The sequence below is a fragment of the Ursus arctos genome, unplaced genomic scaffold, assembly GCF_023065955.2.
Source record: "Ursus arctos isolate Adak ecotype North America unplaced genomic scaffold, UrsArc2.0 scaffold_1, whole genome shotgun sequence".
Lineage (NCBI taxonomy): Eukaryota > Metazoa > Chordata > Mammalia > Carnivora > Ursidae > Ursus > Ursus arctos.
Window position 1 is genome coordinate 100,911,511 of NW_026622763.1, and position 20,078 is coordinate 100,931,588.

A 20,078-nucleotide genomic window follows, 5' to 3' on the forward strand; every position below is an offset into this window, starting at 1 on the left:
GTTTTGGTTGGAGACCTACTCATAGTAGGACTGTTGGAATCCTGGACCCATTATTTCTCCGGTGTCTCGGGGTTGGATTGGAATAGATATTCTAAACCTCAGGCAGAATCCACACATTGGTTCTATGACCCAAAAGTAAGGGCTATTATGATGGGAAAGGCAAGGGAGAAGCCCCTGGAATCCCCCTTCCCAACAAACAGCAGATCTGAAGGGAAATAAAAGCCCAGAAGGGAGTACTGTTATTAGTATCCCTGAGAATGAGTCAAAGGGGTGTGTGTGTGCGTGTGTTTGTGTATGTGTGTGTGCATGTGTGTGTGCGTGTGTTGGAGGGATGATTTCTCTTACAGTCCTACATAACTCTCCCATCGAACCAGTGGAGAAGAAGTGGACACAGCAAGTCTTTCCCATTTTGCTTCTAGACTTTGGGCTGGATGGGCCTTGACCATCTCACTGCCCTATGGGACATCATGGTGGTTCATTGCATTGATGATATTGTGCTTAGACTCAATGAGGTGCCTTAGATGCTCTCATAGTACACGGGTTCACTGAGTTTCCCCAAATATTATCAACAATTCATAGAAAGATATTGATTGTCTTGGCTTTTCCCTCACAATGACAAGATGGCTGCCACAGGTCCAAATATCAAATCCACACAACAGTGTCCCAAACAAGAAGGAAGAGGATGGGCTAAAAAGGACTGTTGGCTTTTCCTATTCAGGAAAGAAAATCTTCCCCAGAAGTCTCTCCAGGGGACTTCCTCTTGTGTTGGAGTGGCTAGAATTGAGTCACACACCCACCCCAAGACCAATCAGCAACGAAGAGGAGTGGGGGTGTCATAGGTGGCTTAATCTACTATTGATTCAACCTCCATCCCTTTGTAACAAACTCAGGGCTCAGTGAGCATGGAGTGGCAGTGAGTCCTGGCTGTTACAGCCAGTACCCTTGTCCTGTCACTGTCTAGTTCAAAACCAACCTAAATTGTCCTTGAAGCCACAGAAATCATCCTTGTAAGAGAATGATGGCATAACTTCCAGATCTGTGCTGCCCAATATGATAGCCACTAACTACCTGTGGCTATTTAAATTTAACTTAAAATTAATTAAAATTAAATAAAAAATTAAAAACAGTGCCTCGGTCACAATAGCCACATATCAAGTGCTCAATAACCATCTATGGCTCATGGTTACCATCCCGGACAGCACAGACTTAAGGTACTTTCTTCATCACAGAAAGTTCTATTGGCAAGCACTGCTTCTGCCGCCAGTGGTTAAGTGATAAGAGGCTTCTTCTAAAGCTATGAGGTGAGGGTTTCACTGTCTCCCCCAGTGTCATGCCACACTCTCAAGTCATTGCAACACCCCCTTGCCTTTGCCCAGCACAGCCTGAGAATGGGGAGCTGAGCAGTCTTGAAGCAGGTAATCACAGAGCTTCCTGACCCGCGGAACCACACTTAACATACAGATCTGGCGAAGAAACCCGAGTTTTGGGGCACTCACTAGGATCCTGATTGAATCCTCCATTCATGTCTCTGGGCAGGAGAGGTGCTGGCCAGGAGCTGATCTGAACAAATAATGTCATCATAAGATTAATATTTAATGGTGACCCTGTCCTACTCCAGGCCCCCTGTAAAGAGCAATCACGAAGTCACCCACTGCACATATCCCCAACACACATTCTTTCTAGATCTCATCAGCCGGGGATGAAGGGGCGGTAGAAGGTGTGCAGAATGAGACATACAGGTACCCGGGCAGGGAGTCCATGGTGAGCGCTGGCTCTCAGGCCCACCGCAGGGACACAGCTGACATTCTACTGGATTGTCTATAAAGGGCTGTGCATGCTGAGCTCTGGCTGAGGAAGTGGGATGCCTCCTGCCATAACCCCCCATCCACTCGAACCTTAAGAGGCCTGACAATTAAGGCGCCAGCTTGAGTGAGGTTGGTACATTCATACCCTGGGGGAGGTGAAGTCCCCATTCAGCTCTCAGAGACCACAGCCACTTCCCGGCCATTCTCAGCCAGTGCCATTCTCCTGCAAGATGGGATCTCGGGAGACTCATGCTCAAACTCTAACTCGCCCTGGCCAGGGGAGTTTTAAGGGAGGACCAGCCTGAGTGGCTTTGAGGTCACCCTACGTCATTGCAGCCCAGGTCAGCTGCCGCTCCCCTCCCTGCTGCGCCAGAGGCTTGGATGCCAACGGATCCCCACAAAGTCACCTTGAGGCCCAGGCCGGGGCAGAAGGTGCAGACAGCCTCTCCGGGGTCACAGGCTGAAGCTGCATTTGGCCAACGTTGCACCAGGGGGAAGATGCAGACACGCTGGCAATGCTCAGGCGAGCTTGTCACCTGCTCCCGGGTGCCAGGCAGAGCTGGCTGGTGTCCCCGCTTTTGCAAGGATGTTCTTTCAGCTGTTACTCCCAGGTCTCCCACCTGTGCCCCAGAAGAGGGGGGGATGGGGTCGGATGCTCGAGCACAGGCTGAGTGCACGTTTCTGCAGATGGAGGATTGCCTTTCTGCCCCCCAATTCCCTCAGCCTGTGCAGGTGTGCCCTGCGGGGGGCTGCCCACCTCCGCTCCTGACGCCACTGACCCATCCTGGGCCCAGCGAGTGTACAGTGGGGATTAGAGCTAGGGCCTTTCTGCCTGGCCATCTTCACAGACCTTCATTAGACCTTCATTTCCCTAAAGTTCAGGTGAAACTGAGCTGCTTGACCCTCATATGAGCACCAGCTGTCACAGAGATCTGCATTCCCAGTACCCCGATAGGAACCATCAGCCAGGTAGGCGATGAGGGGAGCAGAACACATCACCCCAAAATGTGCCACTGTGGCCTGTGGATTGTTTGAGCTGAAGGCAATCAAGATCCAAGACTCAGGAAAAGCCTGACCCAGAAAGAGAGCTATTACCAGAGATCGATCTTTCTTTCTTTCTTCCTTCCTTTCTTTCTTTCTTTCTTTCTTTCTTTCTTTCTTTCTTTCTTTCTCTTTCTTTCTTTCTTTCTTTCTTTCTCTTTCTTTCTTTCTTTCTTTCTTTCTTTCTTTCTTTCTTTCTTTCTTTCTTTCTTTCTTTCATCAGAGAGACTTAACTGCATGGCAGGGCCAACATCTGGTTACCAAACATCTGCTCTTCTCATCTTCCTGTGAATTATCCTCCTCCCTTTGGAGCCCAGGCCCCTGTTCCGTTCTTCAGCTCAGGATGGCATGTGAGCCTCCATTGCCCCGCTGCCTTTGAGTCTTATGTCTTTGCGGGGTGGCAGTATGGATGTAATTAAATTTATTTTGCTCCTGTTAATCTGTCTTATGTCAATTTAATTATTAGACCAGCCAAAGAATCTAGAAGGGAAGAAAGGAAACTGTTCCACCCTTGGGGCATCTATGGTGGCTCAGTCGGTTGGGCTTCTGCCTTCGGCTCAGGTCATGATCCCGGGGTTCTGGGATCGAGCCCATGTCGGGCTCCCTGCTCAGTGGGGAGCCTGCTTCACCCTCTTCCTCTGCCTGCCCTGCCTGCCCTGTCACTACCCCTGCTTATGCTCTCTCTCTCACTCTCTCTGTCAAATGAATAAATAATATCTTAAAAAAAAAAAGGAAATGTTCCACCCCCAAGAACAAGGAAATGAAGTCCGAGTACAGCGGTGCCCTAGGGGTCATCCAGCATCCAGGACTCAGCACAGGGGACGGGGGCTGCTCCACCATCCTGCCCACAGGGCCCTGTCAGACCCAGTCTGGAAACTCCCTCCCACCCCAGACTCGGTCCTCTCTGGGTCCTGGGGACTCCCCCCAGCTTCCTTCCCCTTCATGGTCTTCCTCACACTGAAGATCTTTCTCCCCCTATAGGGCTCCCCGGGAGCCCAAACACTGTCCCCAGGTCCCACCTTCCTCAAAGCTCCAAAAACAATTGTTTTAGTGGAGAAGAGGGAAAAGGAAAGACAGTGAAGGAAGAGCGATGGGAAAGGGGAAAAAGCGAAGGGGCAGGGGAAGGGAGAAGAGGAGTGGAGGGGAGGAGGGGAAGGAGGGAGGGAGGAGGGGAAGGAGGGAGGGAGGAGGGGGTAAAAGGCAGAGGAGAGAAGAGGGAGGGAAAGGTAGAGGGGAGGAGGAAGAAGGAAGAATAGCATGAAAGACCAGGAGAAAAGAAGACAAAGGAGGTACCCAAAACCAAACCGAAATCACTCCTTCTTTTCCAAGTCAGTATGTTTCTGTCACTCTTCCCACCAAGTTCTGCCTGAGGGACCACAGAGAAGCAAATTGTTTCAGAAATCCCAGTTTCACTTTACATCTTCATCAAAAACCAGAGAAATCAGAAAAAGCCTATTTGTTTAATGATATTTTCAAGGGCGTGGGTACAGAGGAGGAAAAAACCCATCTTGGCCTCCTGCCCCCCCCCCTTTTAACGTCTTTGTAGTTTCCTGTTAATTTAATACCTGAACCTTTGCCATGTAAATAACACAGGTAAAGATAAACTGCACCGGCCCTGGACTCCGACCTTTGTTGAACACCCACCCCCTCTCTGATTCATCCTCTATCCCATCATTGGAAAGTTTGAAATTGTTACCTGGAAACTTAAAACCTGGAGAATAAATAGCTCAAGGCAGAGTGTGTTGGTTTTATTTATTATTATTATTATTTTATTTTAATAAGAGAGTGAGCACAAGCAGGGGGAGCTGCAGGCAGAGGGAGAAGCAGGCTCCTCACTGAGCAAGGAGCCCAATGCGGGACTCAATGCCTGGACCGTGGGATCATAACCTGAGCCGAAGGCAGACGCACTGAGCCACCCAGGTGTCCCAGGTGCTGGTTTTAGACAAGCCTTGTGAGACAGTCCAAAACTCAGAGCGGTTCTCTGACCGGCTGCTGTGTCTTCCCCTCTACCTCAAAGAGGTGACCTAGATGGGCTCAATTCCCTTTCCATTCACTTGGGAGGATTCCCAGCAGCTCTGTCACCTCTGCAGCTTGTATGTACCAGGCTGTGCTCTCCCGCCCCTGCCCTGCACCATTTACTCAGACAAGAGCGAGTTAAACAAGTGATTGAATCCCTCTTACTCTCGTTGGGCATGCCTGTATTTCTTTCTTTTCTTGTTGGAGGGCTTCCTCTAACGGTGTTTTTGAAGAGGGGCTTTATGTGAAACACCTTCTGATCCTTAAGTACCTGATAATTTAGCCAGAAATCAAAATCTAGGTTCAAAGTTCTTTCTCTGTAATATTTTAAAATATTATTCAACTATCCTCTTAAATCCAGTGTTACTGTTAAGAAATCTGAGTCAATCTGATTTTTGTTCCTTCTTCAGCCCTCTGCTATCCAGGTGCCTGGAATACAGATGTGATGACTGGTGCTTTCACTGCCAGTTTGGATTATGAAGATGAGATGGGGGAATAGTGATCTGGATTGAAACCTGAGGCCTCAAAGAACTGGTAATACTAGAGTACTCTGTCAGCCATGAACAGTCCACCTCCAGAATTTTACAAAAGGGAAAAATAAATATTCATCGTGTTTGGAGTCCGTTTATTACTAGCTGTTTTTTGGAGTCTGTATTATTGGTATCTGAAATGAATCTTAATTCATGTATTATGTAAATCTGCTTTGTCTTAAACTTTCCAGAATTCTGATTTATTTTCCCAGTGATCTATGTTCTCTGGGGTATCAGCTACCTTGGCTACCTTCAAAGAGGCTAAAGCCTAAATTCTACCTTGTGTCCTCCTGGGGAGCTCTAAGAAGGGGGAAAGGGTGGTGGGGACAGGGGAATTGCCTCTGGCATTACAGCGTAAATTGGGCTACCCCCAGGTGCCTCTGACCCCCCAAAACTTACCAGACACCTTTCTCAGGGAACTTCTGGGCACTCTCCCCTGACCACTAGTCTTCATGAGCTAGTTCATGGGGTTGGAATGCCCTGATCCAGGACGGGGCAAGAAGGGCCAGGACTTCTAGGGGCTGCCGGGTCCAGGCCTTCTATGTTTCTAACCCCAGCGTGATGTTACCGTTCCTGGCTAGTGCAACTATTTTCTGCCTCAGAGCACCATGGCAGTGATGGCGATAAGGCTGGAGCTGGGGGGCTGGGGGGCTGGGGGACTGGGGCTGCGGCTGGGCAATGATCTATCCAAGCCAACGTAGACAGAGAAACGTACATGTTCATTACAAGACACTCACTCAGCCTATCCCCTTCTATAGCACCCAGGCCTCATGTGTGAGGGGCTGCTGTTTACTTCCCAAACTCCATGACCTAACCACCTGCTGCTTCACTGGAGGTAGGATATGGGGGAGGGGGGCAGGTTCTCATGGTTTTTACATTCATTTCTTAATCCTCATCAAAGTCCCTCTTGCTTCTGTGGCATCTTCAGGACTGTACCCACAGGAAGGGACCAGCATCTCCAGTACGTGACCATTTTGTCAGCCACGCATTACTTTTCTCATAGCACCAATCACCAACTGAAGTTGTTATTTGTGTGTTTATTTGTTTGTCTCTCTGTCTCCCAGCGCTCCCTAGAACAACCCCTCCATGAAGGCAGGAATTTGGCGTGTTCCCAGCTGTCTCCTCAGCACTGGGCACAGTACAGGGCAGAAATGTTCAATAAATACAAGACGAGAGCTGGTGTTAGAACCCAACCCTGATTCTGGCACAGGGCTTCTTGCTCCAAATCTGGGGCTTTTCCCACCCAAGCCCCTGGATCTCTGCCCTGAGCAAAGACCATACACAGAAGGAAGAGGTTTATATTAACTAGACTCGCAACAAAGATACAGGGTCCTTACTCCAAACAGTGGCTAAATCACCTGCTGGATAACTAGACTTAGAGCAGTGCTGCTTGTACATCTCCAAGCCCCACTGCTTGCACACAGTAGGTGCTCAAAAAAGGTGTGTTTCTCCAGGAGGAGATATTTCAGCATAATTATAGGGGACAGGAGATAGGGTAACTGAAGAGCAGATTGGAGGTTATATGGAGAAGGAGAGAGCTGAGCATGAATGTGCTCTTGACCCAAAGGGGTCTTGGGTCTATACAGTGTAACAGAGCAGAAGTAAAGAGCTTTGACCAGCACTGCCCAATGCTGCACGCATGAATCACATGCAGCTATTTGCATTTAATTAACATTAAGTCAAATGCAAAATTCAGCTCCTCAGTTGCACTAGCCAGATTTCAAGTAATAATAGCCACACGTGGCTTGTGGCGGCTGCATTGGACAGTATAGATAATATAAAACATTGTCATCATCAAAGAATGATGATGACATCAGACGAAGCTGACCTAGACCCTTAGAATTAAAGGAAACGCATCTCTGCTTCTAACATGGCTTACTGACATCCTCTTGTCACCCCCTTTACCACCAGTTCCCCCCCCCCCCCAGATCTGAGCACCATCAGTGCCCCACATCTGCCTTCCTAAGTTTTCTGCTCTACAGGGAGTAATGCTGTCTGTCTTCTTGGTTTTCACCCCACCCCCCCCAGTGCCCAGGGCACCACCCCGTGGGTAATAAGTATTTGTGGAAATAAGGAGCCCTCGATTAGCTTTTGTTAAATGCTGAAGGGCCAAAAGGTGAATTAAGTGATAGAAGTAAGAGAAGAAATCCCTGCTTCCCCTCTTTTCTCACCTCCCTAATCCTTCTCTGCATTCCCTTTTCTGGTACCCCCCACCAACACTCCAAAGCAGCACAGTTAGAGGCAGCCTCCCCTCGCAGAACTTCCGGTCCCCAAACTACACGGACTCCTCGGAAGTCTCTCTGGGTCTCAAACCGATCTAACCTGTTCGCATAATTTTCTCTCTTCCTTCACCTTTGGCTGCCCTGTACCTAGTAGGTGCTCAATAAGTGTTTGTGGAATGGATGGAGGAACCGGTGGGTGGATGGATGGATGGACGGACGGACGGACGGACGGATGGACGGCTCAGTGTCCCTGCGTCTGCCACAGAGCGCTTGGGGGTAAAGCCCCAGGCCCCCGCCCCACTGCCGGCTGAGGCGAGGAAAGCCCGGCCCGCGGGCCAAGAGTCGGGCGGCGCTTGGCCCTCGGGGGCGTGTCCTCCCGGGCCCCAGCGCCGGCGCCCCGAGAGGCGTGCGGCTGGCGCTGCAGGGCCTGGGAGGCCGCAGAGGACGCGCGGCGACGAGCATGGAGCGCGAGCTGGAGGAGCTGGCGGCGCGTCCCGCGCGCCCGGCAGAGCCGCCCTTCCAGGCGCTGGTGGAGGCGGCGGGCGGCCGCGGGCAGGTGCTGCTGGTGGGCGAGCTGTGGGAGCGCGAGCAGAGCCGCGCACTGCTGCGGGACTTCGCCCGGGCCGTGTTCCCGCCCGAGCAAGCCGCGGGCAAGCCGGGCGGCGCGGGGGCCGGGACGCCCGGGGCCGGGGCGCCGGGGGCGCAGAGGGCGCCCGGGACGGCGGGGGCGCGCGCCATCCGCTCGCCGCTCGTCTTCGTGCTGTGCCGCGCGTCCTCGCTGACCGCCCGGGAGCCGCGGCGCCGCTTGCGGGAGATGCTGCGGGACGTGCGCGGCCGCCGGCGGGCCGGGGCGGCTCTGGTCGGGGTGCTGGTGACCGAGGCCGGGCCCGAGGACACGGTGGCGCCGGGATTGCGGCTCCTGGAGGCGCTGCTGCGCGCAGTGTTCGGCCGCCAGGCGGGGGGCCCGGTGCAGGCGGCCGCCTACTGCCCCGGCCACCCGGCCTCCAGCCTGGCCGTCCAGGCGGCCGCCTGCAGAGCACTACAAGCCGCCGGGCCCGCGCGACCAGGTGAGGCTACGAGGCCCAGGAGGGAGTGGGCGGTGGACGGCTGGGGGGAGGCCCCCAAGTTGGAACTCTTCAGGCCAGCTTCCCTCCTGTGCACCACTGTAAACTGAGGCCCAGAGAGGGGAGGTACCTAGCACTAGGCTTTCCAGCTGGCGTGGAGCGGGCACTGGGCACGGGGTCCAGTCTGTTCCGGAAGGATCCAGAGAGGGTAAGAGACGCAGGGGCTTGGGAAAGCCAAGCAGACCAGCTCAAGGCAGGAAAGTTGGTGGAGAGAGGGTCGGCCTCGGAGAGGGGAGCTGGGGCGAGGGAGAGGAGGTGAGAAAGCTTCAGGAAGCCCAAGTTTCCAGGTGGGAAGGGGAACAGGACTGGGAGCAGGGGTGTGGTGGAGCCAGGAGCTTCTAGGACCCTGCGCAGCTAGGGACGCGTTGGTGGAGGATCAGCGTGGAAGCACCACGGGGTCATAGGAAGGGGGTAAGGAGTAGATGCCAAGACCCGGAGTGTGGGGAAAGGGGTGAGGGACTGAGGGCCCAGAATTTTCTAATCTTTCTTGGCTACCCACTCTGGTTGTGCACCCACTGCTGCGTTTCTCTCCACGTTCTCCGGAAGCGTGGGGAGGGAAGTGAGGGTCTTTCCCAGCCTGGGTTGGGAAAATGCCATCAGCAGAAGTGTCAGAATCTCTTGCACCCAGGAGGGAAGGTTTTACAAGAGCTTTTCAGGATTGAAATACTGACATTAAGTATAGCTGGGTCTGGCAAAGCTGACAGATGCAGGATTGTTCTTTGCACTCCAAGATCCCTTTCTGTCCCCACCTTCCCAGCACGTGCTGCCCTCCAAACCCTCCAGCCTTCCCTTCTTGCTGAAGAGTTAATGAAGGCAGAGACCGTGTTCTGTGTCCCTGGGCATTGGTGTGTTAACCAGAAACCGGGGTGCCAGGCTTGCAGGGGGGCCTTTTCCAGCAAGGAGACCTGGTACCTCTGATGTCACAAATGTCCCAGACCTACCAGCGAGCTTGGCCTGCTTAGGTGAAGGTGAAGGCCCAGCATCTCAGCCCTAGAGCGTGCCCCAACCCCCACCCCCACCCGCACCAACTCCTTTCTGTTGAATCTGTGATCGCCAGCCAAATTTGAAACTCTATAACCAGTATCCTGAAAGACATGGGAAATGTTCTGAGGCGGATTGTGATTGTGATTGTTGATGCCAGTCCTTTCACGGATCCGGCCCCATGGGGGGAAGGAGGGAATTTACACAAACAGATTTTCTGCTGCTAATGAGCTGGTACCTAGAAAATTCTGAGTTCCTACTCTCTTAGCCCTCTCCCATTCTCCAGGAACACCTTCTAATTCCCAGAACCGAGTGTGCTCTGGACTCCTAAGTTTTTGTACACCTTGCAGTTGCCTCCAACGAAAACCTGTTTCTCCCACCCTCCTCTTCACCTGACCAATCCCATCTCTCATCATTTAGGACTGGATTTCCTCCTTCAGGAAGCCTTCCCTGACCCTCTCTCCACACCCACTCGTAAATTTGCAAGTGAAATCCCAGAACTCTTAACCACCGGGTTTTGTCACTTTCCCTTGTGAGTTTAACCACCATTATATCCCCATTTCCCAACACCTTGCCTGGCATGCAGAATCCTTGCCTCCTTTTAAATACCATCACTTAAGAAATCTTAACACTTTGCAAAGGAACCATTCTCTACCGCTTAAGCTTGTTTCTCTTTTATAAAAACATCCTGAACAACATGAAACCTTTCATTGATGACCGGGAGTCATGAGTGTAACTCACTGTCCAGTGGTTTCTTTGGGACTTTTGCAGTGGACAGCACCATGGACTGCTAGCACTAAGCAATCCTGTTGCTAAGATTTTGCTAGCAACTGTATCTGGCTTTTTAAAGTTTCCAATCTCTTTCCTCACTGCCTGATGACTATTCTTAGGCTTTTCGGTTGCCCGGTCTTGGCGGTGGCCTTTTACCTAGTTTCTGCTTAATCCAGTTGAGGATCCGAATCCTAATCCAATAAAGGATCCAGTCTTATTAGGAGTGGGTGCAAATGAAGAGTAAATAGGTCCTGAGTGACGGTTTATGAACAGGACATTCTGTGTTCCATTTGGCTGTATTCCAGGGAGTGGGGGCTCTCAGGCGCTGAGGTGGTATTATAATAAGGAAGCTAGACTCAACATGTAATTGTTTAAAGTAATTATCAAAAAAGATTAAATCTATGCCCATTAAGAAATAGTTTGAACTAAAACTCAGGGGAAATTTCTGCTCGCTCTTTGGGGCTATGTAATTGTTATTAGTTTCATGTCATTTTTGTCACTACAGCTCCCCCAACATAAGTACTTATATCACAGGGTTTTGTGAGGAGAAGTGACAAAATCTATAGCAATCTTTTGGGGGGGGTCAATTTTTTAAAAACAAAAACACCCCACTTTGCAAATCAGAATCTTTGGGGTTTTTTCATCTTTTTTTAAAGATTTTATTTATTTATTTGAGAGAGAGAGCACAAGCGAGGAGAGGAGCAGAGGGAGAAGCAGACTCCCTGCCGAGTTGGGAGCTCGATGTGGGCCTCGATCCCAGGACCCTGAGACCATGACTGGAGCCGAAGGCAGATAGATGCCCAACCGGCTGAGCCACCCAGACACCCCCAGAATCTTTGTTTTTTAATCAAACAGTTGAAACTAGGGCAGTTGATAATTGAAGCTCTCGGTTTGCTGAACAGAAAATCTCTCAGTCCTGTCAAACATACTCACCTGCTGCGTCTGGGACTTTGTGTTCTTTCTAACAGCAGGACCCTGGGAGAGACCGGGCCTTCCAGCACTGCTGGCGTGCTTTTCCTGGGGTCCCTGGAGCCGAGGGAAGGATCCAGATGCCACCTCCCCCAGTGACCCAGCTCAGGGTGAGTGTGCTGCCTTCCTGCCTTCTGGACCCTGAGGGCCAGGTGCTTGGGATTATGGGGGTGATCCTGTACACACAGGGACCTAAGGGATAGAGCTGACCAACATCCATGGAGCACTTGCTGTGTGCAGGGCACGGAGGTGAGTGACGGGAGGTGCTCCTGCCACTGGGCAACAGGCACACGGGCCCCCCAGTAAGGCCCTAGCGCCATGGGTCTGTCACTAGTGAATGCAGGTGGTGTGGGCAGGCCTGTAATGCAGTTGTCCGCCACATGCATCGTGGGGTGCTTGGAGCCGATGCATTCCATCTTCCCCTGAGGATCCAGGGAGCATCAGGAACCCATGACATTGGAGCTAGGGGTTAGAGATTGTCCTAGGCAGAAACGGGAAGACTTGGAGTGGAAGCAGTATGAACACAGGCTCGAAGGCATGATGTCAAGCTCAGAAAAGAAGCCCCTGTCAGGAGTGCCGGGGGTGAGGAACAGGAGACCAGGAGGGCTGAGGCCAAGGAGGAGAGTTGGGACCAAAGCAGGACCCTGGACCCAAGCCTCCCACGAATAGTGAGCTGCTGGCCATTTCTGAGCAGGGGTGTCCAGATTAGGGGCATTTTGGAGAGGTGACAAGGCTGTGGGGCAGGGAGAGACTAGAGGCAGAGCCAGTTAGGAGGGGACTGTCGAGTCCCAGGAGGGACAGTGAGCAGCCTGGACCCAATGCTGGCAGTTTGGGAATGGAGAGGAAGGAACTCAGCCGGAAGCCTCTTCTAGGGTAGGGTCCTCAGGCCGCTAAAGGGAGAAAGGGGTAAAGACAGTTCTTCGAAGTCCACAGGAGCACCCAGTGGGCATTGAGGCTGTTGTGAGAGAGCTAGAAAGTGCTGGGGAAGTAAGTTGTAACCAGCTCAGTGTATGTGACCCACACCCCCAACGCGTACTGAACAGCCCAGCCGTGTTACAGAAGCAACAGGCAGTGTTTTAACACAAACTTTTCTTGTGTCCCTTATGTTTAAAAAAAAATCATTAGGCAAGGTATCAGCCTTCCCTTGGCACGTACAAGTTACCGCAAACTCAGTGCCTTAAAACAACACCCATTAATTCTTCACGATTTCCATGGGTCAGGAGTCTGGGCAGGGCCTCACAAAGCCGCAGCAGAGTGTCAGCCGGGCTGCATTCCTTTCTGGAGCCTGAGTCCTTCACGTCACGTGGCTGTGGGCAGAATTCACGTCTTTGCTGCCTTCTTGGTGGACATTAGCTGGGGCTGTTCTCAGCTCTGACAGCCGTCCCTCTACATGTCTCCCAGCACAGCAGCTGCTTCTTCAAGTAGCAGGAGACTTTCTGGTCTCTGATAATGTCACTCCATCACAGGAGGAATTCGCCCTGTTGTCATACATGGTACCCGCATCAAGGGAGTGACTATCCCATCATAGTCACAGATCCCACCCGCACTGAAAGGGGATGATTACCCTGGGTGAGTACACCGAGGGGTGGGAATCTCGAGGGTCAACTTAGAATTCTGCCTATCACAGGTGAAAGCTCAACGAATTTGAAAAAGGAAAGCAAGTATGAAAATCATTTGCTTAATTCCATCACTCAAAAGTAACTATCGTCTGTATTTTAGCACAGACCATTCTGTCCATCTGTCTGCCTGCCTATCTGTATATCTCCTTGAGCTATTTAAATTGTAATAAATACGCTTCTATCTGGTACGTGAATCACGTGCCAGATGCATGACATGTTTAAGGCATTCCACTGCAAAAATGTTAACTTCAGCCTCTCCGTCATCATTTTGGATATTTCTGGAAACCAAAGGGAAAAAACCATAAAGCAAAGGAATCATAAACATTTTTAAATAAATCTTGGATAACTCCCCTTTCTGTAGCATATAACAATTTTTTTAAAGTTTTATTTATTTAATCTCTACACCCCACGGCGGGGCTCAAACTCACGACTCTGAGATCAAGAGTTGCAGGCTTGGGACGCCTGGGTGGCTCAGTCAGTTTAAGCATCTGCCTTCGGCTCAGGTCAGGATCCCAGGGTCCTGCGATCAAGTCCAGCATGGAACTCCTTGCTGAGCAGGGAGCCTGCTTCCCCCTCTGCCTGCTGCTCCCTCTGCTTGTGCTCTCTCTCTCTCTCTGACAAATAAATAAATAAAATCTTAAAAAAAAAAAAAAAGGGTTGCATGCTCTTCAGACTGAGCCAGCCAGGCATCCCTGTTCAGCATATAACAAATTATTTAATCTCAAGTAGAAGCAAATGTATTAAAATGAAAATTGCATTCAAGGACTATGCCTATGCATTTTAACATACACAATAAAATGGGATTAGACAGACAGACAGACTGTTTTGGTATCTGCTTCCTTCACAATAACATATTGTGAGTGTGCAATATTCCCTGGCAGCAATTACATATCAATAACGTCTTCTCTCTTTCGGGGGAATGGTGGGTAATTGTAGATTCACACGCGGTTGTAAGAAATCGTACAAAGAGATGCTGTGTGTACTTGGCCCAGTTTCCCCCACTGGTAGCATCTTACAGAACTATAGAATAATACCGCGACTGGGATATTGACGTTGAAACCATCCACAGATCTTATTAAGATTCCCCCAGTTTTACTCGTATTTGTTTGTGTGTGTGTTTAGTTCTATGGAATTTTATGCATCTTTTTAAAAAGATTTTATTTATTTGGGAAAGAGACTGCATGGGGGGGGCTAGGAGCAGAGGGAGAGGGAGAAGGAGACTCCCTGCTGAGCAGGGACTATGCATCACTTTTAATGCCCGAATCCCATCACGTGGCTGAGCCCATCACGTGGCTGAGCCGTGGTTAACTCAGCCGGTCCCTTCTCTGGACGTCGCACAGGTTAGGATGCTTTCAGCTGCCGGTAGAGAAACCACGCCTCAAGCAGGCATAGCAGCAAGGGCACTCAGTATCTCACGTGAAAGACAGTCTAGAGGTAGAGTCAGCTTCCGAGCTGATTGGTTCCTGGGGCCCAGTGACCCCATTGAGGACTCCTTCTCTCCGTGTCGCTTCATCCTTGGGCTGGTAGCAAGACGGCAATTCCACTAATTATTCCTAATTATTTCCTTAGGATAAAATCCTAGAAGTGGAATTGCTGGGTCAAAGGGTATGTACATTTTTAAGGTTCTCCATATGTATTTTACTGTGGTTTTTAAGTAGGTATTTACTGGGGCCAACTTCCTCCCTTTCATTCCTAGCGTGCTCATTCCAGAACTTGACCTTCTGATCAGCGATTCCTTCTCTTGTGTTCCAGATCACCTCCAGGACCCTGAGGAGGGGTTGGCACTGACTGCCGTATGTCCCAACGGAGACTGCGAGGACCCCGGGAAGGGGCCGAGAGCCTGTGATGGACTTGTCCATACTCCTGCTGACCCCGCTGGAGACTCGAGATGAAGGCTGGACCGCTGGGCCACCCGCGCTCTAACCTGCACACCGGGGACTGGCTCCTTCTCACTGAGCCCCTTGCCTCCATGTTGACCTTGGAATGGTGGTAACTACAAAGGCCCCGCCTGTCAGAGGGCTGCTGCATCGAACCAGCTAGGAAAACTTATTTTCCTGGAACCTGCCCCCCACCTCACATTTGCTCACAGTGAGGTTAGTTGGTCTTTCTGTAGCTCAGTTTTTCTATGCCATTGGGACAGTTGGCTGTCGACTTTGAGGCTCTGTGGTGCTGTGGCAGCCCATGGTGTGTTTGCGTGAACATCCGTCATTTCAAGTGCAACTGGAAAGAACCCTGGACCAGAAGTCATCAGATCGGGGAGGGATGGGTGGCCTTGGGCATGTCATTGAACCTTTGGAGCTTCTGCTTCTCCAACACATGAGGAGGCTATGAGCCCAGGGGCTCTCAACCAAGAGCCAGGCTGCCGTCCAGGCAGCACTGGAAGCTTGTCTGTGTGTGAGTGTGAGAGTGTGTGTGTGTGTGTGTGTGTGTGTGATTGTGTGTGCGTGTTGTGGGGGAGTTACTGTGACTATGAGGTGCCCCTGGCACCTAGTGGGCTTCTTACAACATACGGGAAATCTCCAACAGCAAAGACTTGTTCCACCCAAATTGCCCATCGTGGCTCCTTCAAGAAACTGGAGGAGCCAATCCCTTCTCCCTGTGAAATTCTAGGAAGAGTCCCCCCCGAGCAGAGAGGGCTGGGCTTCCCGAGACCTTGGCTCCCAGAGCAAGCCAGAATAAAGACTGCACTACTGCCCTGGGGGCCTATTGGGTCAGAGCCAAGAAAGCCCCCTGCTTTGCTTGCCCCCTTTCTTCCTCATGTTGACACTGACTTCCTGTGCCAAATCCTTTGAGAATACGGATGCTGGGAACTGCCCACGTCACCAAACAAGAAAGGTAGGAGTATGGATTACAAGGACATGGGACTTTCTCTCCATCTCAGGCCCTTGTCCAAGGTCAAAGCAGACCCAGCCCAGAGGTGCCAAGTTCCTGGACCCTTTTCTCTGTTTATGAGTCAAGGTTGATGATGATATTCCCTTAAAAGCCAGGAAAGCCATCTGTTCACTCGTAGAAGGCACTCTGCATTACCTCCCTTGCCTTCCTCACCTGCCCCTGGAGAAATGCTGTCTTTGGAATGGCAATAGCAGCTCCTGATTTTCCCTGGTAGGAAGCACTATCTAAGGGAAGTAGCTAAATTCATTCATTCGTGCACGATTGGCTCGGCAGATGTGCAGCTGGGCTACTCTCTGCCCAGGGTTCCACAAGGTGCCGCGTACCTTCCAGTAGTTACTTTGGCTTTCATCTGTGGTACCAAAATGTGGAATTGGAAACCTGTGGCTGAGGGGCTGTGTGATATCAAGGAGGGTCCCCCCTGGCTCTATGCTTCAATGGATTCTTCATAATCAGCAGCCTAATTCCATCCCTTCTCTGCCTTGTGGGGATAGCGTGAGGGCAAGCAGGGTGACATCTTATTTGGGGCTGGTTGCTGCGGGTGTCATTTTAATAATGCAAAGCTGTCTCACCAATGGGTAGACCCAGCTGACCTCCTTCTACACAAGAATGAACTAAATGAATTACCTTTGATTTTGTTTTAAAATGGGAAAACTGGTATTTTCAAAGCTGCTGTATTTTTCTATTTCTCTGTTAATTTCTTTGAAATAATTGGGTCAGAGTTTTATTATTTGGTTGGGGGAGGGAGCTTTTATTAAGGTAGGAAATTATCTAAGGCAGAAGTTACAAGGCACTGCCTCTGCTGTGCTTAAAAACCTTCTGGATTTGTTGCCAATATTTGAAACTTGAGAGATTACACATAAAAAAGCTAGTTTTCTGGGTGGAGGATGGGGCCTGCCATCATGTCCAGGTCGCTGCAACCCCCCCCCCCCATTGGAGCCCTCCTCCCACCCATCTAATCCACCTCTCTACTTCACTCATGCATGCCACCTGCCTCGTCCCGGTGGACATTCGAGTTTGCAAGCCTGTGGGGGTAAAGTGGGGTTTACATATAACTTTTTCATTATTTTCAGTATCTCTGGTGACTAGTTGAAGAGAGGTCTTTCCTGAGATTTGTGTTCTGCTTCCCAGCCAGGAAACCTGGGACTGAGATCCTTTGGGACCCAGGTTGGCTTTCTCGACACACGGCTACATACGATCTTTTTAGGAATAATCTAGTTGGTATTTTCTAGCAGACTGAAGAGTTAGGTACTGGAAGGGATGACCTTGGTGGTAGGTCTCTTGCCCAAGGACTCTCAGAAGGCATGAAGATTGCGGTGGGCCTGTCTGGGGATAGATGCCCCGAATTAGGTCAGTGGTACTGGAAGCCGTTGGCGAGGGTCTCGTCAAGTCACAGTCTGGGCTGGTGGGTATTAATCCTTCTAATGTGGCAGTAGTTGTGCTATTTCTGACTTGAATCAATAATTCCTTATATCTAATAAAACCAAACAGTACCTCATTGCTGCCTAATCAAAACCAGAACGGATCTTCCCCTTTATTCTCAGAAAGTGTTCCTCTCAGGAGCCCTTGGCAGCAGGGCACCTGGGCAAAAGGTGAAAGACTTCCAGACCTGCCCTGGGTGACATCTCCACAACCCTATCGGCTGAAATTGGAAAAAATGCAGCTGGAAAGTAAATGTTTGAAAAGAGATTTTTCCAAAGATAGCGTTTAGCTTGGTGTTGAATAGGATGTGTGTGTTTGTGTGCACATATGAGCATGTTTAATGAGACCAAAATGGCCTTGCCTAAGTCTCAGAGAGCCCTTTATAATATTGCTGTCATGGTTTCTCTCCTTGCAAAGTATTTGACGCCAAGACTTACCACGCAAGAGGAGTCCTTTGGTCGTCAAACCAAGAATAGAGCACGCCTGCAAAGGGGCCAAGGGCCGAGGCCCCCGAACCAGTGTGCTCTCAACAAGCCCCTCTTAGCCCAGGCAGAGAACCCAGGACCCAAGCTCACTGGAAAAGGCGATGACAGCCGTGTTAACCCGATAGTCTACACTTCAAAGTGTAGCAGCACCACGCTGCGGGGCTGGTTCCCCGTGGTCGCGAGGCCTGCACTTTGTCCTGTTTGGATGGCAAACATAACCAACACGGTGGAGAGAGAGCCTTTTGTTTTGTACCCAAGGGCTGCACAACCCCCTTCTGACCTGGTTTTGTGCGTTAGTGGATCGAGGATTGAGACAGCGGTCGCTTGTGTAATCTTAGAGTTCAAAGGAAACGAGGTGCAAGGCAGAGTGGATGACCAGGGTCCTGCATGAATTCTTCAGATGCCTTTGGCCCCTGAGCCAGAGCCCTCAGGTTGCATTATACTTGGGATTGCCTAACTGGGAGCAGAAACAGAGGCTAGCCCCTGGGCCATGCCATGGTTCACAGAGATTCCAAAGGGACCAGGGTGTGGAATTGCTCACGCCCAAAGTTGGCCTGGGCACTAGGGCCACTGTGGGTCCAGGGCTTTGGCAAGGGCAAGAGCCCTGTCTGGCTTCCTCCCTGAGCTCTCTGAGCTCCCTGGCCAGGTCTCCTGATGCAAGGGCAGACCCACACCTAACTGGTGAAATTCAAGTTCAGATTAAGACTAAGTCTTTAGTCTGGCTTGTTGTCCTGTTCTGCAATTATTCGGAGTAGTTAGGCGCTTAGTGCTTGTGACCAAGCCCTCATTTTGAGTCCTGGTTACAAATACTGGGTCTCTTGTCTTGCTGCCCTGCGTTTCTTCTTTCCTTCACTGGTTAATGAGGGCTTCTCAGATCATTACCCCAACTCTAGACTACCCTAGCCACCTGCCATCCCAGGGATATTGCCCGCTCCAGAACCCCTAGCTGCCAGGGCAGCCACTCAGAGCCCCTTGATCCCTGGCAGGACAGGGTCTCACCTTTAGCCTCTGCTCCTCCATCTGGTCTGGTCGGGCACATGCTAGCACCAAAGAGCAGGGCCAGGCCTGAATGGGAGGTCAGATGAAACAAGACCTCTGGGTAGGTCTAGACCAGCCCTGCCTAGGAGAAATCTTAACACCAGACACATAAGTAGGTTTAGATTTTCTAGTAGCCACATTAGGGGAAAAAATTAAACAAATGGAACTAATTTTATTAATATATTTTATTTAGCCCAGTATGTCCAAAATAGTATTATTTCAACTTAAATATAAAACATTTGTAATGAGACATTTTTCATCTTTGAAATCCTGTGAGACTTTTACACTAACAGCTTGATTTAGACACTAAATTTTTATCCAAAATACTTGATCTGTATTTAGATTTCATGAAATTCATAGTTGAAAAAAGAGATTCACGTCTCAAATTGCTCCACATGTACTTAAAAGTTTCCCAATAACTAAATTGAGTGTTAGTCTTTAAATTTTAATGAAATAAAATAAAATTTAATTTAAAAATCAGTTCCAGGATTTGCAATAGCTGCATTTCCAGTGCTCAGTATCACCTGTTGCTAGGGGCTACCTGATGTGAATCAAGAGTCTAGAACACTGGAAACGGGAGTTCTCTGTGGCTCTTCCCACCCCACCCCGCAGACCCTCAGCAAGGGAACGGCAGTGGCTTCCAGCATCAGCTTGCCCGCTTTCCGTTTGCCCAGGATGGGAGCCCTCCTAGACACAGTCCTTAGGGAGAAGAGTCCAGCATCTCAGATGGCTTTGCGGGTCTTTTTGTGCTTCAGTTCACCTAGGGCGATTCTGGCTCCATCCAGGCCTTTCCCTTCCACCAAGTGCCCACCCACCGGAGGCCCGTGTCACCCGATGCGCTTGCGGTTCCGCTCCCATTCTCAAATGCTTTCACTCGAATAGCATGTGCCATGCGTGCTGTACGTGAAGCATCCACCAGCCTCGGGGCCAGGCCCTGTGACATAAGATCTGAGGTTTCTGCTCTATGCCAAATCCTGACTAGAGCACGTCCCCTCACTAGTGGCCCTACCAAGCAGGAGTGCCGGTCCCCTCTGCGCCCGGCTTTGGTGACCGCACGACCACAGCGCCGCTAAGTGGCAAAGCCGGGATTTGATCCCGTGGTTCCCGGCTCCGACGACGCCTGCCCTTATCAACTCAGAACCCTGCAGCTCCAAAAGCAGTCAAGC

General features: G+C 50.6%; 1 protein-coding gene across 2 annotated transcripts; it reads left to right on the forward strand.

Moving 5' to 3' along the window:
- Window positions 1-8,066: 8,066 nt before the first annotated feature.
- Window positions 8,067-17,670, forward strand: CUNH2orf72 (chromosome unknown C2orf72 homolog). 2 transcript variants are annotated; one of them, XM_044380874.3, is made up of 3 exons: window positions 8,067-8,681; window positions 11,459-11,569; window positions 14,831-17,670. In XM_044380874.3, the coding sequence occupies exons 1-3, from the start codon at window positions 8,075-8,077 to the stop codon at window positions 14,968-14,970; spliced, it is 858 nt and encodes a 285-aa protein (XP_044236809.1). In that variant the 5' UTR covers window positions 8,067-8,074; the 3' UTR covers window positions 14,971-17,670. The 2 variants fall into 2 exon arrangements, with proteins under 2 accessions (XP_044236809.1, XP_044236810.1); XM_044380875.3 differs by lacking the exon at window positions 14,831-17,670 and adding an exon at window positions 12,926-13,022.
- Window positions 17,671-20,078: the final 2,408 nt, after the last annotated feature.